Source organism: Dendropsophus ebraccatus, chromosome 2, assembly GCF_027789765.1.
Source record: "Dendropsophus ebraccatus isolate aDenEbr1 chromosome 2, aDenEbr1.pat, whole genome shotgun sequence".
Lineage (NCBI taxonomy): Eukaryota > Metazoa > Chordata > Amphibia > Anura > Hylidae > Dendropsophus > Dendropsophus ebraccatus.
Genome location: NC_091455.1, coordinates 192,496,578 through 192,513,761, shown reverse-complemented (window position 1 = coordinate 192,513,761; position 17,184 = coordinate 192,496,578). Strand labels below are relative to the sequence as shown.

General features: G+C 44.7%; 1 protein-coding gene across 17 annotated transcripts in view; it reads right to left on the bottom strand.

Annotated features, from left to right (window-relative positions):
• Positions 1 to 16,896, bottom strand: part of PARD3 (par-3 family cell polarity regulator) — a 458,970-nt gene extending 442,074 nt beyond the window's left edge. For 9 of the 17 annotated variants that reach the window (XM_069958945.1, XM_069958951.1, XM_069958947.1 and 6 more), the window contains exon 1: positions 16,604 to 16,895. In XM_069958945.1, coding sequence (XP_069815046.1) covers positions 16,604 to 16,723 — 120 coding nt within the window. In that variant the 5' untranslated portion in view covers positions 16,724 to 16,895. Of the gene's footprint in view, positions 1 to 7,940; positions 8,051 to 16,603 lie in introns of all 17 variants that reach the window. The other 8 variants (XM_069958955.1, XM_069958959.1, XM_069958957.1 and 5 more) reach the window with 3 other exon arrangements.
• Between the last annotated feature and the right edge of the window lie 288 nt (positions 16,897 to 17,184).

The window sequence follows — 17,184 nt, the reverse complement described above, 5'->3', positions numbered from 1 at the left end:
TTTCGGGGAGTTTTGCATTTAGGCCGTTTGCCCTATGGTAAAACTGACTTGTTATGCATGTTCCTCAAGTTGTTACGATTACAACGATATATAACATGTATAACTTTTATATTATCTGATGGCCTGTAAAAAATTCAAACCATTGTTAACAAATATATGTTACTTAAAATTGCTCCATTCCCATGCTTACAGCGCTTTTATCCTTTGGTCTATGGGGCTGTATGAGGTGTCATTTTTTGCGCCATGACATGTACTTTCTATTGGTACCTTGATTGCGCATATGCGACTTTGTGATCACTTTTTATTACATTTTTTCTGGATTTGTTGAGACAAAAAATGCGCAATTTTGCACTTTGAAATCTTTTTGCGCTTACGCCGTTTACCATGCGAGATCAGGAATGTGATAAATAGTTCGGGCGATTACGCGTGCGGCGATACTAAATATGTTTATTTGTTTATTTATTTATATTTATAAAATGGGAAAAGGGGGGTGATTTGGACTTTTAATAGTGGAGGGGATTTTTTATTAATAACAAAACATTTTTACTTTACTTTTTACTTTAACTAGAAGCCCCCTGGGGGACTTGTATATACACAGCACTGATCTCTCATAGAGATCAATGCTGTGTATATATACAGCAAAGATCCATCAGATCGGTGATAGATTGCTATGGCCTGCTGCAGGCCATAGCAATCTATTGCAGAGACGGGATCAGCGTCATTCCGAGTCATACGTCCCACACGACACCAGGGATGCACGGATCAAAGCCTCTAAGTGCAGCTGTCAGGTTTGACAGCTGCACTTAGAGGCTTAATTAGCCAGCGCGGGTCCTGTTGCCTAATAGAGGCACTGCCCGGCTGCACAAGTGAGCCGGGATCAGCGCCGCTCAGAACACCCCCCACAGCACCATGACGTATCATATACGTCATGGGTCGCTAAGGGGTTATCTAGTGCGACAAAAAAATGGCCACTTTCTTTCACAGACAACATGACTCCTGTCTCCAGTTCAGGTGCAGTTTGCAATTACACTCCATTCACTTCAATGGAACTGAGCAGCAAAACCCCTCCCAGGCTAAAGACAAGAGTGGGGCTGTCTCTGGAAGAAAGGGGCCATGTTTGTGTGGCACTGGATAACCCCTTTAAGTATAGGGCGCCTCAGCTCCCGGCAGCAGGGATTCCGCTCAGAATTTCCGCCTGTTTTCCGCAGTGTGAATGGGCCCTTAGAGGAGAATGGAACCTTTACACATATCTGATTGGCTGCAATTCAGGTTCTACTGACACTGTTAGATAGCCGACAGGGCACGGAGAAACATGGTACCTTTTATATATCCATCCGTGCTTCTAGAATGTGGGAAAAAATTTTTTTTAAAAATTAGATAGTTTGACACAGAATTGCATAAAGGCGCCTGTGTTTATAAAGTGCTGCCTGGCATTGTGACACATTAAGTAGTGACCTTCAGAAGTTATAGGGGGGATATTATGTGGGGATTAAAGGGGGGGGGACACACACAAACTTCACCCACACAACTCTTCCTGTGTCTCTCCAGCAAAGACATTACGACCTGGCCAATGGACTGGCCGCTCAGCCAGTCAGTTACTGGGACAGGATGCTGCTCCAGTCACTGATCAGCTGAGCAGGCAATCCGTTAGCCACGATAGGATTTCTCCTCCGAGTCGTGAAAGGGAGTCCTGGGGCTGGTCACGCTGCTCACTGCGGGCACGGTGAGAGGTAAGCAAAGGTTGCTTGTCATTTTCTCCTCTGCCGCCCTGCCTGTCAGATTTTTACAGGGACGGACTTCTCCTTTAAGTTTTATGTGCGAAATGTCAGTAAAAGGGTTAAAAGCAAAGCAGCACGTCATGACTTGGCCTGAATAATTTACTTATTCTAAAGAAAGTCCTTCTCCGGCGATAAGGTTTCACCCTCTCACTCATCTATGGCCCTGCAGAAGTGGCACAGCCCAGCGTACACCACATGCTGCACAGTACAGGCTGTCATCTGGAGGGGCTGCAGGGGGGGGAATCTGGCTCTGTCCTCTCATCTAGCATAATAATAAGATGAATATCAAGGACAGAGGCATCTCCCCAGAGCCGGGCCGGCTCCCGTCCAGCACTTGTCACCGGCCGCCAATGCTGACAACATTTGCTGGTTAACATTCAGGGCACAGTCCCAGACTGGTTGGGAGCAGGGCAGTAAGCCCACATATGGGGTAAAAAGCAGCAGGTCAATAATAACGTTGGCATGGCCGTGGTAATCAGGCGGAAGACATCAAAGTGTGGCCAAGTTTCTGCTGTACATTATCCATTTGATTTCAATAGTAGCCAGTTAGGTTCCTGATGACAGGAACGAAATGTCCGACACCAGGAAAGACTTCAAGTGGTTTTAAAAGTATAAATTAAAGGGGATTTCTTATCAAACCTTGGTCCATATACAATATTACGGCATTCAAACATCATACGGGGGAACCTCTACGGGCAACAGACTGTAGAAGCAGCTCATATTCTGGAGGAATCCAGCCTTGTTTGACAATGTACTCTGAACCTGAATGCTCGGCATCTGACTTCCCGTGGCTGAAGAAGTTGCATGCCACCCTAGGAAGTCCTGGAAAAGAAGGATACAGCCTTAGGCCAATGGCTAACCTCTGTACCCACAGGAAACAAATGCCAAGCTCAGCTTCAGAGAATATTGCTGAACCCAAATGTTAGGCCTCTCCACTCAACAATAATCTTAAAAGGGGTTGTCCAGGGAGTAGAAGATGGCTGAAACCTTCTGCTCCCCGGCACTAACTTAGGGCTCGTTCCCACTGAGGAAAGGTAGCGGAATTCCGCGACGGAATTGTCCGCCGCGGAATGCCGTTAGCCTCCCGCTCATAATGGGAGTCTATGGGAGGCGCGCGCTCCTGCCCTGTCCGCGCTGAAGAATGAACATGTTCATTCTTCAGCGCGGACAGGGCAGGAGCGCGCGCCTCCCATTATGAGCGGGAGGCTAACGGCATTCCGCGGCGGACAATTCCGTTGCGGAATTCCGCTACCTTTCCTCAGTGGGAACGAGCCCTTATAGTGATATCTGTATCATTCTTTTACATTTAAAAAGCTCAAAAAAAAAGAGTTAAGTCAGACCTCTGGGGGGAAAGAATGGGTCATGCTGGATACCAATTGCTTGATCCTTTTGTTCTCTGGGAGATTAGCCACTGCCAAAAGCGTCTGGCAGCAGCTTTCTCCCAGAGAACATGCATATTCAGCCGCTAGCCATCTTAAGTGAAGCTACAGAGAGAATTGTAGACGTCAGGAGGATCTTGCCTCTACGTTCGGACCCCGCTGGGTAGGCCTCAATGCTCTCACCACTCAAGTATCACTTCAGTCTATAGACTGTGAGGCCGGATCCACAAAGCGGCTGCTCACCACATGCATTTAGCCAGAAATCCTGGAGAAGCAGAAAGTTTTCCTTTATACTTTTCTCATTAGGATCCCATCACGTAATAAAATAAAAACCCAGCAGAGCCGCAGTCGGCAATCTGTATGCATTTCCTTGTGTCATGTAAGGACACACAGACAACGTATACTGTGTACAATAGCTTATCTACACCGCCATGTATGTCAACAATAACGGCACATATACTAGTCATGACAGCACGGGACAAGGGTCAGAGAAAACCTTACATCAGGATCAAGCAGCCTACAAGGAGGAGAATCCCAGAGTATAAGAGAATGTCCGTTCTGCAGGGGGCGACACCGCGGGGGGCTCCTCACCTCTGACCCCACCGTTCTGGAGGGAACACAAGCTATTCATGTGGAGGCTTTTCTATTACGCTAATGGGTATTAAAGCACAGATGAAAGCAGAACACTGAATACACGGCCCTGCGGACAATGTTTTACTAGAAAAGCAGTAAGTTCTGATATAGCATTACAATATCATGTGTCACAGGAAGCATGGGACATATTACTGGCTTGTAGTATATTACTAAGCTTGTAGTATGGAGGGTTACACTCTCTATTAGGCCGCAACTGACCTAAGACATGTCAAAGGTTTTTAAAGTGATAGTGCCCATTTAAAATACTGCTCATAATCTGTACTTTTACCCTTGAATTGACCCCCTTATAGTAGGTTCAACCTAAGGAATCCGGGCGGATAACCTGCCCAATTCTATGGGCGGACAGCGGAATCAGAGTGCCCATAGAATGGAGTCTATAGCGCAGGCGGAAAGGCGAGCGACGAAATATGTGGCGGGTTATCCACCCAGATTCTGTAGTGTGGTAAAGAAAAGCAGATTACTCCACACTAGTCATGTGACCCACCATGGACAGTCACATGACTCCCTGATAGTGTCATGTGAACTGGTCTAAATGTTCGGGAAAGCATGTGGCTGTATCCATGTTTTCCACGACTCCCGAGGTGGCGGCATTCACTCTCTGCAGCCATTAGGATGAAGACGCAGAGTTTTCGGGTTCAGATATTATTGCTGAACCCGAACATTTTGATTCCACATTTTGGCCACCGATCCAGTCACTCTCTATGGGACTTTCAAACATTGCGCACACCTGCGTTAGCCACTGGAAAGTTCCACGCCAGTCATACACACGAGACTTGGAGAGACAGCCATTGGCCTATAGCTACTTACCCTATGTACATGAATGCGTCAGCACCTTATGATGAGAGGGGTCAGCAACTGAAACCCAACATGCCCGAGCCTTCCCTCTGGGGGTAGAGGTGGTGTCAGGCCCTCCATACACGCTAGTTTGGTAGCCAGTCCAGTCAAACTTTGGCCAATGCATGGCTAATGTATATGGACTTTTAAACTTTCCTTGACAGACTGGATGACATCCATAACCAACGCAACTAAATCATTCCATTTCCGGTGAAAGATGGATTGAGGATACCGTCACCACTACAACCTAAGGCCATTGTCTTCATTATCTAAATTATAAGTACTGCCAAAAAATCCAATCACAACCCACAGATACGCTATTTCTATATAGGAGACGGCCCTGGTGTGCTGCCACCAGCCGTCATCACATACAGGCAGATGAGAATGGTGAAGGATCAGAGCTCGGAGCAAAGGAAACAATTACAGCTAATCTCTATATCACTTCCCTCCGTTCTCCAGGCCCTTCTTAGTATGCAAAGACTAGCACACATTATTACCAGGACTACTTCATCTTCCCCGAGCATCTAAATTAAAAAGGAAATTGTACATACACTTACCAGGGTTACTGTATATGAACCAGAGAGTAACTGCGTGTGTGGCCTCACTGGCTGACCTCAGATTTCCTATTAATGTAGTTTCTATTGTTTTCAGCAATTAAGGGTTTAAAAATGTTTTCAAATCAACTGGTGTGAGAAAGTTACACAGATCTGTAATTTACTTCTATTTAAAAATCTCAAGTGTTCCCATACTTATCAGCTGCTGTATGTCCTGCACTAAGCAGTGTATTCTTTCCAGTCTGAAACAGTGCTCTCTGCTGCCACCTGTGTCCATGTCAGGCACTGTCCAGAGCATTAGCAAATCCCCATAAAAAACCTCTCCTGCTTTGGACAGTTCCGGTCACGGACAGAGGTGGCAGCAGTGAGCACTGTGTCAGACTGGAAAGAATACACCACTTTCTGCAGGACCTACAGCAGCTGATAAGTACTAAAAGACTGGAGATTTTGAAATAGAAGCAAATTACCTATGAATCCCTATGAATATTAACACTATGGTTAGGTCCAGAATTGTACTTTTTGGGATTTTTATTTTATGGAAGGCTGGAATTAGCCTGATCTTTTTATATAGCGTATTTTTTATATGTTGCATGTACGATACAACTTTCAGTGGTTAAATGGGTTTTTGAGGCTATCATAAGCATGACTGTGACTTATCTCCAGTTTGGGATTGATCTTCAGCACAATTCTATTGAAGTGAATGGATCTTCATTGCAGTGGCACACAAAACCTGAGGAAAGGGGTGGTGCTGTTTTTCGAAGAACATGGCTGTACTTTTTCTAAAAAATAAAATAAAATAAAAAGCCAACCTGTTTTCCAAGTGTTCCGATTCCCTGGAGAAGCGTGTAATGAAACTGAAAGGGCTCCCCGGACTGTTCCATAGGGGGAATTAGAACACTTGAACGATGTTTGAAGGCGAAATAAAAAGGACAGAGAATTCAGTTCATTCTAGAACTCATGGGAGTGTCTCCAGAAACCCTCTTGCTGTTGATATTCAGGCCGTGTAATGGTCCTTTTAGATGAAACGATTATCGTTCGAATTTGCACGATAACGATCGCATTTGAGCGATAATTATTCCGTGTAAACACACCGAACGATCAAGCGTCAAGCGAAAAATTGTTCATTTTGATCCTTCAACATGTTCTCAAACCGTCGTTGATCGTTTGCAAAAAAATTGCAGATCGTTCCGTGTAAACAGTCTTTCAACGATTTGGCCTGTGTGAGATAGGCTTAAGCGATCGCAAAACGATTTCTCCGTACGATGTATTGTTCCGTTTAAACGCTGATCGTTATAAAAAACACATCGTTCATTCAAAATCATTAATCGTGCGATCGGGCGAATTATCGCTCTGTCTAAAAGGGCCATAAGAGTCTGCGATCAGCTAAGGAGCAGGAAAAGAGCTGATCGCATCTTTGGTGCCGCACTAAAAAATATCGGTATTGGCCGCACATCTCCCGGTGTAAACAGCCATCAGCAATAAATTTAAAAGGCTGCACAAACGATACAGTGATTGTTTGTGCAGCCCAGCGGCATGATTGAATGAGCACCGGCCACTGATTCACACTCATTCGCTTCCGTAGACAGCCCCATATGTACCCATCACAACCTGGCCCACATCAGGGTCACTCAGATCCTTCACTTGCCAAATTTTTACATCAAGAGGTGCCTGCTCAGTTGATACTTACTATATACACCTATGGCAGGCGCCATTGTGACAATCGTCACTAACTGATATTAATGTTAATATGGATCAGTGTACTTCCTACTGGCGTGAGTTCTTATCACCCGGCACTATAAACGGCCTGACTAATTCAGTGTACAAAACCATTAACAGAGTGTAAATGACAAATAAGTCAACAGTCGTAAACGTAGTAACATTATATGGCAAATTAGTCTCGTAGCTGTAAAGTTCAGGACACACTGGGTGTAATTCACGACTTGTGACCTGCTCGGCTACCCATGTTCATGACTCTATGCTACAGCAGTATATAGCCACCAATGTTACCCTATAGCAGTGATGGCGAAACGCGACACTCCAGCTGTTGCAAAACAATTCCCATCATACTTGGGCAGCCAAAACCATATCTTTAGTTGTCCAGGCATGATGGGAATTGTAGTTTAGCAACATATGGAGGGCCGAGGTTAACCATGACAGGCCTATGGGAGGGTGGACTATATGCATAATGGCCCCCCAAGTCTCCCAGCAAATACTGAACTAGCCAATTCCTTATAATCATCATAATAGACTAATTCCGATCACCAAGGAATAATAGCAACAATTCTTTTTTCTATAATACCCTATTACTAGAAATTATTCATGGAGAATAACATATGAAAATGAATAAATATCCCCAATATCAGCAGAGGAAAGATCCCCAGACAGTTATGTATTTAACACTTGAGGAGCCGCAGACACAATGTACGAGTCAGCACTTTCTGTCATTTTCTCGGCAGATGTGAAATCTATCCGCAAACACGGCGGAGATACAACCCATCTGACACAGAGCAGACTAAATACTGCAGGGAAAGTGCTGAGCCAGCACAATGCAGATCATTCACCTTCTCCTGCCCTAGTCAGTCCACACAGCACTGCATGACACCGAGCAACGCCGGGGAGAACCTGCACACCTAGACGGCAACCCCGACACACAGTCTGCTAAATTAAAGTCATAGACATCAGTTTACAGGAAGATCCCATAGCAAAGCTACATATTGGGGCGATTATAAAGGGGTTCTCACCTTATACAGATCAGCGAGGGGCCTGACCACTGGGAGCCCCACTGATAGCAGAGGGGATATACCACTCATTTAGCACTAAAGCACCATAATGTTCTTTCCTTAGAGGTTTCCTGAAAAAAAAAAAAAAAAAAAAGCTACTTTCTTGCAAAAACAGCCTGTCCCTGTCCTCAGGTGGTGTGTTATTACAATTCATCTCCATTCACTTCATTGGAACCAAGTGGCAAAACTCACATCCACACCAAGTACAAGAGTGGTGCTATTTCTGGCAGAAAGCTGCCATGTTTTTCTAGACCAGGAGTGTCAAACTGCGGCCCTCCAGCTGTTTCAGAACTACAATTCCCATCATGCCTGGACAGCAAAGCTAAAGCTTTGGCTGTCCAGGCATGATGGGAAATGTAGTTTTTTTTACAGCTGGAGAGCCTGAGTTTGACACGTCTGTTCTAGACCTTGATAACGCCTTTAAATGAATGACTATATCGCACCATATGACTGACTACACAGTACTTAGTAGTCTGTTCTGCATCTGCATTGGGGCCACAGCACAACACTAAAGATAGATCACTTTAAAGATCCCATGGTGATGTAACAAATGACCAAGCGATCATTCGTGTTGCTCGGCCACTCCATTAGTCTCTGGAAACAAGCACTGATCACAGGGCTCTGTGTTCATCATCCGGAGCCCATCAGACAATGTAACAAGGTCCCTACATAAGTCCTGGATTTCCTGACTATGATGCACGTTGTAGACAGGGCACTAGTGAATGCATTAACTTAATAAAATGTACAGTACAATACAAGTGGAGTATTCTTCAAATCAAATTCAACTTTCATAGTTAAAAGGAGAAGTCCGGTGAAAATTTTTAATAAACTATTGTATTGTCCCCCAAAAGTTAGACAAATCACCAATATACACTTATTACGGGAAATGCTTAGGCTAGGTTCACACTGCGTTTTCAGCATCCGTTTAACGCATCAGTTTTTTTGCAAAAAACGCATGAAAAACGGATTGCAAAAAAACCGATTCATTTGTGTGCATCCGTTTTTCCATTGACTTCCATTACAAAAAAAAAAAACGGATCCGTTTTTTTTGGCGGACCAAAACACGTTGCTGACCCTATTTTTCTGAACGTTAAAAAAAACGGATCCGTTAAACGGATGCTGAAAACGCAGTGTGAACCTAGCCTTATTAAGTGCTTTTTTCCCTGCACTTACTACTGCATCAAGGCTTCACTTCCTGGATAACATGGTGATGTCACTTCCTGGATAACATGGTGATGTCACTTCCTGGATAACATGGTGATGTCACAACCCGACTCCCAGAGCTGTGCGGGCTGTGGCTGCTGAAGAGGATGATGGCAGAGGGATGCTCAGTGTTCCTCCAGTGCTCTGTGTCCCTCAGTGTCCCCCTGCCATCATCCTCTCCAGCAGCCACAGCCCGCACAGCTCTGGGAGTCAGGGTCGTGACATCACTATTTTATCCAGGAAGTGACATCACCATGTGATCCCGGAAGTGACATCACCATGTTATCCAGGAAGTGACATCATGTTATCCAGGAAGTGACATCACCATGTTATCCAGGAAGTGACATCACCATGTTATCCAGGAAGGGACGTCACCATGTTATCCAGGAAGGGACGTCACCATGTTATCCAGGAAGGGACGTCACCATGTTATCCAGGAAGGGACGTCACCATGTTATCCCGGAAGGGACGTCACCATGTGATCCCGGAAGGGACGTCACCATGTGATCCCGGAAGGGACGTCACCATGTGATCCCGGAAGGGACGTCACCATGTGATCCCGGAAGGGACGTCACCATGTGATCCCGGAAGGGACGTCACCATGTGATCCCGGAAGTGACGTCGCCATGTGATCCCGGAAGTGACATCGCCATGTTATCCAAGAAGTGAAGCCTTGATGCAGTAATAAGTGCAGAAAAAAGCACTTTATAAGCATTTCCCATAATAAGTCTATATTGGGGATTCGTATAATAAGTGTATATTGGGGATTCGTATAACTTTTGGGAGGCAATACAATTCTTTAACAAAAATTTTCACCGGACTTCTCTTTTAAAGTTTGCCAACTACAGGTTTGGCCAATTATCAGGGCTAGAATTCACTTCCGTAAAAGCAAATGGGTGGATTTTCTGAAGCTTAAAGGGATAATACAGAGAAAAAAAATGTTTTCAGATCAACTGGTGTCAGAAAGTTATATAGATTAGTAACTCATTTCTATTTAAAAATCTCAAGCCTTCTAGTACTTATCAGCTGCTGTATGTCCTGCAGGAAGTGGTGTATTTTTCCCACTCTGACACTGCTCTCTGCTGCCACCTCTGTCTGCGACAGGAACTGTCCAGAGCAGGAGAGGTTTTCTATGAGGATTTGCTGCTGCTCTGGACAGTTCCTGCCACAGACAGAGGTGACAGTAGAGAGCATTGGGTTTGACTTGAAAGAATACACCCTTTCCTGCAGAACACACAGCAGTTGAAAAGTCCTGGAAGACTAGAGATTTTCTTAAATAGAAGTAAATTACTAATCTGTATAACTTTCTGATACTAGTTGATACTAATAGTCACTGGCCAAAATCCAAGGGGACACTTTCTAAGTTAGTGAGAACACTCTATATGAGTGTTCCTCCAACCTGTTGCAAAATGACAATTTCCATCATGCTCGGACAGCCTTTGGGAGGTGTCATTTGGCAACAGCTCATTGCATATAGCACAACATATTCTGTAGCGCTGTATGGAGATTGTCACCTACAAGATATAAAGAAGAGGTTTGTCTCAGCTCACAAAATGGTTGTCTCCAGTGTGCCGGAGTGACAATACAGAGAGTGTAAGTAGATTAACAGGTATGCCAAGAATCTCCGAGCGCAGGCCGCTCTATACCAACCGAGAGGATGCGTCATCTGACAGGAGATCCCATTACACGACATGAGGCCGTCGTCTAACACCTAGGGCCGTTCTCAGGGCTTCAGCAACATTGTTACAGTATAACCTAAAAAAAAAACTTCCTATATACAGGATTAACTAAAAAGGCAAATACGTGACAAGCAAACCTTATCACATGAACGTGAGCCAGAGAGGGAAAATAGCAGATATTTCAAGGGACATTTCCGCATTTCCTTGATGTACAGATACAAATAAGTTGTGTGTCACCAGAAGACGTGGTACAAGGTTATGTCTGCTTATAAAGAGGAGAAAGAAATACCTGTATGAGTCCGGATGTCTGGGAACAAGCCCCAAAGGATTAGCATATACTGCAAGTTTACAGAGGAGACAGACAACATTTTCTTCAAGGAAATGCACCGGAATTGATCTTATGAGGCAAAGCATGTTACCCCTTTAGCCAAGCTCACTAATTTAAAGGGGTACTCCGCGGAGGGGGGGGGGATGTTTAAATCAGCTGATGTCAGAAAGTTATTCAGATTTGTAAATTTAAAAAAAGTTGTCAAGTTTTCCAGTACCTATCAGCTGCTGTATGCCCTGCAGGAAGTGGTGGATTCTTTCCAGTCTAACACAGTGCTCTCTGCTGCCACCTCTGATTATGTCAGGAACTGTCCAGAGCAATAGTAAATCCCCATAGAAAACCTCTCCTGCTTTGGACAGTTCCTGACATGGACAGAGGTGGCAGCAGAGAGCAGTGTGTCAGACTGGAGAGAACACAACACTTCCTGCAGGACATACAGCAGCTGAAAAGTACTGGAAAAAAGGGATATTTTAAAATAAAAGTTATTTACAAATATGTATAACTTTTTGACACCAGTCGCTTTCAAAAATAAATAAAATAATAAAAAAAAATATATATAGTACCTCTTTAGCGTGTTTAGAGTTAGGTTGTACTCATAAGCAGCTGTCAGGGATATTCCCCATAAACATGTAGGAGCTGCATACAATACAATGGAGGGGAAATGAGTGACTGCCAGACACCTCTGATGCGGCACATCTCTGGAGGAAACAAAGGATCGCAGAGGTCAATAATCCAGGTTTCCCTAGCCATTGTGTGAGATGAGAGGAGAGCCAGGATACACATAACATCACAAATCCTATGTATATGCTCAGGCTTCTAGTACACCTGCCAGAAATTCCCCAATTTCCCAACTATTTGGACTCAGGGAGATAAGAAGTTGTCTACCATTCCAGTTACTTCGCTGTTCCTTATAATCGTCCTGTCTTTACTGGAAACAACTTGCAATTCTACAATGATGACAATCTGAGCAGAAAAGGCTGCAGTGTAAAGCATGTAGGAAAGTATAGAGCAGGAATGGGGAACCTTCGACCCTCCATCTGTTGCAAAACTACAACTCCCATCATGCCTGGACAGCCAAAGCTTTAGAAGGCATGATGGGAAATGTAGTTTTGCAACAGCTGGAGGGCTGCAAGTTTGAAACCATTAGTCATAGACTCATAAGACTTATAATAGAGAGGAAATGGAGAGCGAGTCATGGAGGGGGACTAACCAGACCCCCAACAATCAAACTTTTGAAAGTTGCAGCTGTTGGGGTTTTGAGGCCACTTTAAAGTGTTACTGTTTTGTTTTTTTTGCAAAAAAATAAAATCTCGTGGCCAGATTCCTGCCTGCCGCTACAAAAGCGACTGGCATAGCAGAGAGCCAATGGCTGCTTGCCCTCTCAGTCCACTGTATTTAACTATAAGGCCCATTAGGAGCCCTTATGGTTAAAGGGGTTATCCAGCGCTACAAAAACATGGACACTTTCTTCCAGAGACAGCAGGTCTCGTGTCTCCAGCTTGGGCGGGGTTTTGCTGCTCAGTTCCATTGAAGTGAATGGAGCTTAATTGCAAACCACACCTGAACTGGAGACAAGAGTCGTGTTGTCTCTGAAAGAAAGTGGCCATGTTTTTGTAGCACTGGATAACCCCTTTAAATACATAGGTGCAGGGGCACTATCTTCTGCTTAACCCCTTATATACTGAAGTGTGTGACTCTAACCTCACTTACATGCTGCAACACAAAAAAAGGAAATGCAGAAGGATGCAGGACACTCTTTATCTTCCCTGTGCATCCCCGGGCCCCCCTCCCCCACGGGCCCCATAGCAGCTGCCTACCCTGCCTATATGGTAGCTACGCCACTGGAAATCAATAGTCCAGGCGATTTTAAGAAACTTTGTAATTATGTTTATTAGGCAAATATGCCATTATCTGCATTCTAAAAGACTTTTCCCAGGTCCCCCCCCCTCTCTCTCTCATTCACTGCTCATTATCAGGAAATCGTGACTCTTTTACATCAGTCGAGCCCTGTGTAACCTATGGAGAGGGGAGGGGGGGGAAGAGGGAGATTAGTCATCAGCAGAGAACAAAGGATTACACAGTGGGACCTGTGTGAAAGCTGGTATTCAGAGGTCAGTGCTGACTGTCAGAGGAGATAGCCCGGTGATGTAGCTGTAAATTAACTCTTTGTTGTCCTGTTTTGGTGCCTCATCTCCCTCCACCCCTCCATAAGACAACCATGAAGACAGGGGGGAGAGATTCAAACTGCTTTCTCACGATAAAAATGCATTTTTCGGCTAATAAACCCAATTAAAAAGTTTCTTAAAATCGCCTGCACTATTGATTTCTGCAAAAAAAAAAAAAAACTTAAACAACAGTGAAGAAATATTGCTGATCTCTTCTCCATGTTGTTCTTCAGCTGGAAGCAGATTAGTATTGATCATATTGCCGTCCCTGTGATCTCTGCATACCAGACCCGGGGCAGAAAATAATATACTGAGCAGACGGAGCTCGCAACGTTACTGACACTGTCACATGCCTGCGAGTTACGACCGAGTTACGACACTGCTGGGACTCCTCAGACTCTCTCAGCCTGTAATCTGTAAGCTTTTACCACAACTTCCAGCCTTTTTACTACTTGATGTGTCTTGTTGCCTCACTGTTTTCCTGGATTGCAGGATAAATTCCCAATAAACATGAAGGAAAAACAGAACCAGGGGGGAAACAGGACTGGTAATGATGTGCAACTATTTAGTCTTCACCGGGGATAGGAGGAAGTGTTTAGGATTAAAAAAAATGATGTCTTCAATTATTCAAAAAACAGCACCCCCCCTGTCCACAGTTTGTATGAGACACTGCAGCTCATCCCCATTGATTTCAAAGGCATTGGGCAGCTACTTCTCTTAAAACTGCGTTCACCCTAGGAGTCATATGTTCGGAATGAACAGAGGAAATGTAAGCTGCTGCCAGACTTCTCCGGCAGCGGCTTGTTTTCCCAAGAACTAAAGGATCGGGTGGCTGAAATCAAACTTCATTCCCACAACTACTTCTGCTCAGAAGGACCGGATACACATTAGATAGTCCCAAACAACCTTATCTCTAATGCGTATATGGGCCTTAAAGGGCGCTGGAATGGAAACAGTTAACGAGAGAATGTGAAGATATTAGACCACATTGGAATTCTCTCTTTTACACAAAGGAATAGGCTGAGGTTGTGTATAAGATGCAGTCTAGATGCAATGATGACCTAAAGTCATCCTGAAGCCATAGACTCAACCATTCCGTATCCATATTTCCAAGTCCACAAGCCCCATAGTGACTGAACGAAGTACTGGCCGCATTGGACCCCCACGATGAGCTAGTTATTAGATAGGGGTTAAAGGGGTTGACCAGCGAAAATCTTTTTCTTTCAAATCAACTAATATCAGAAAGTTATATAGATTTGTAATTTACTTCTATCAAAACTTTCTATAAAAATCTCAAGTCCTCCCATACTTATCAGCTGCTGTATGTCATGTAGAAAATACTGTTTTATTTTCAGTCTGACACAGTGCTCTCTGCTGACATCTCTGGCTGAGACAGGAACTGTACAGAGCAGGAGAGGTTTTCTATGGGGATTCATAGGAAACCGAAACAGAGTTCCTGTCTCGGCCAGAGATGTCAGCAGAGAGCACTGTGTCAGACTGAAATAAAAACATTTCCTACATGACATACAGCAGCTGATAAGTATGGGAAGACTTGAGATTTTTAATAGAAGTAAATTTCAAATCAATATAACTTTCTGACATCAGTTGATTTGAAAGAAAAATATTTTTCTCTGGACAATCCCTTTAACAATTTAAAAAGGAGAAGTGCGGTGGTATCTAAAAGCCAGCAGCCTGCAGTGAGTTGCAGGAGCGGGCCAGGACCCCTGCCGGAAGTCATTTTCCCTCCAAGTTGTGATGATGTCACGACTTGGAGGAGAATGCCTGTCCCGGCTGATGGACTGGTCGCTCAGCCAATCAGTGACTGGGGAAGCGTCCCTAATTGGCTGAGCGGCCAGTTCATCAGTCGGGTGTCCAGGCATGATGGGAATTGTAGTTTCGCAACAGCTGGAGGGCAACAGGTTGGATAACATAGAATAATGCTGCGTTTACACTGAGCGATAATTTACCCGATTGTTCGATTAACGATTTCGAAGTTTCGATCGGCGTTTAGACGAAACGATAGATTGTACGGAAAAATTGTTTTGCGATCGCTTAAGCCTACCTCGCACATAGGTAAAATCGGTGAACGACTGTTTACACAGAACGATTTGCAAATTTATTGCGAACGACGATTTTAGAACATGTTGTAAGATCAAAATGAACGATTTCTCGCTCGTCGCTTGATCGTGCGCTGCGTTTACACGTACGGTAATCGTTCGAATTCGCACAATAATCGTTCTGTGTAAACGCAGCATAAGGGCCCTATTACACGGGACGATTATCGTGCGAAAAATCGGTATATCGTTCGAATTTAAACAATAATCGTTATGTGTAATTGCAGGCAACGAACGAAAAATCGTTCGTATGTCGTCGATCTAGATCCGAACCTAAAATTATCGTTAATCGTTCGCTGTAATTCCCCGTCCGTTCAAGTTCCGCGTTTTTTCACTAATCGTTTAGTGTAATAGCACATTGTTTTCCTGAGATCAGAAGGAATAAACGATCTCAATAACGACTGTAATAACGACTGTAATAACGACCATCGTTCTGTGTAATATGGTGAACGATTTTAGGTTAATGATAAACAATCTCGCTTGCGATCATTTATCGTTAGTCGTTAATTGTTAAAAAAAAAAAAAAACGGCTCCATGTAATAGGATCCTAAGCAGAGAAGTTCTTAGGGTCTCCTCCTATCAATGGCGCACTGATCACATGACAGCGACGTGCGCAGCAGTGCAGTAAGTCGTGCAACTGCTATATTACCACTAAGTCTAGAAACAAATTAAAACTTTAATCATATGGCACTATGTATTTATCCGGATCTTGGTGTAATAACTGCGCAGATACAGATACTAATGTGAACAGCGGCCAAGGACAGCACTGGTGTTTGTAAACAGAGGACTGATGCCAATGTAGGAGCCTTGTGTGTGTATGCACGCCTGTAACAAGTCTCCCTGAGGATCAGTGCAACAGCTCAGCCTCCTCCTCCTCCTCCTCCTCCAGCAGGCTATGCCACACAGCCATGGCAATCACCACCATGCCAGTGCCCGCTGGGAGAACAGGGCAGACAGTAGATGACACAGACAGGATCTCCCCCTACGAGATCAAAGAGTGGGGCGCTCCACGACTTCAAAGTCACTCAACGGGCTGGACCACCCCTAAAATATAGGGGGAACTTTCCTGCTCACATCCCACACACACACAAGTGTCCCCGCTCAGTAGGCGCAGCTCTCCCCCGGTCTCACTCACCTTGGCTATGGCCTTCTTGTACCTGGTCACCGCTTGCTGGATGAGGCTTGAAACTTTCAAGTTGCCGTCCCCACAAGGCACCACCACCCGGGTCCTCCCGAAGCTCACCGTCACCTTCATAATGCCGCCCGGGGAGTTAGCGGATACCGCCTTGTTCTCCCCGCGCTCCTATTCTAAGGGGTTAATCCAGGGTTCCGGTTTTTCCCTCCGTATCCTCCGGTGTATGCGGGGCCTGCAGTCGCCTCCTCCTCCTCCTCTCCTGCATGTGAACGCGCAGCTCCTCCCACCTCTTCCAGCAGGATTGTGTGACCGCCGCTGGCGCATCCAACAGGAGGAGTGTACCGCGTCTTGGCCAATCGGCGTCCGCTATATTTGAGGGACAGGTATAGCTACCAAACATATGATCACATCGGTGTAGTTCCGCCCCTAAATCCACAGGCTTTATTGTCATTGGTTGGCTGTAGTTTTCTAATCTGAATTTTGGCTGCGCTGCTGAAACTCTGACTATTAATTCATGAATAATCTCATTTTATTCTCATCCCCGTATATGAGAGCGTAGCAGGCGTCTGTAGTTCTGTACT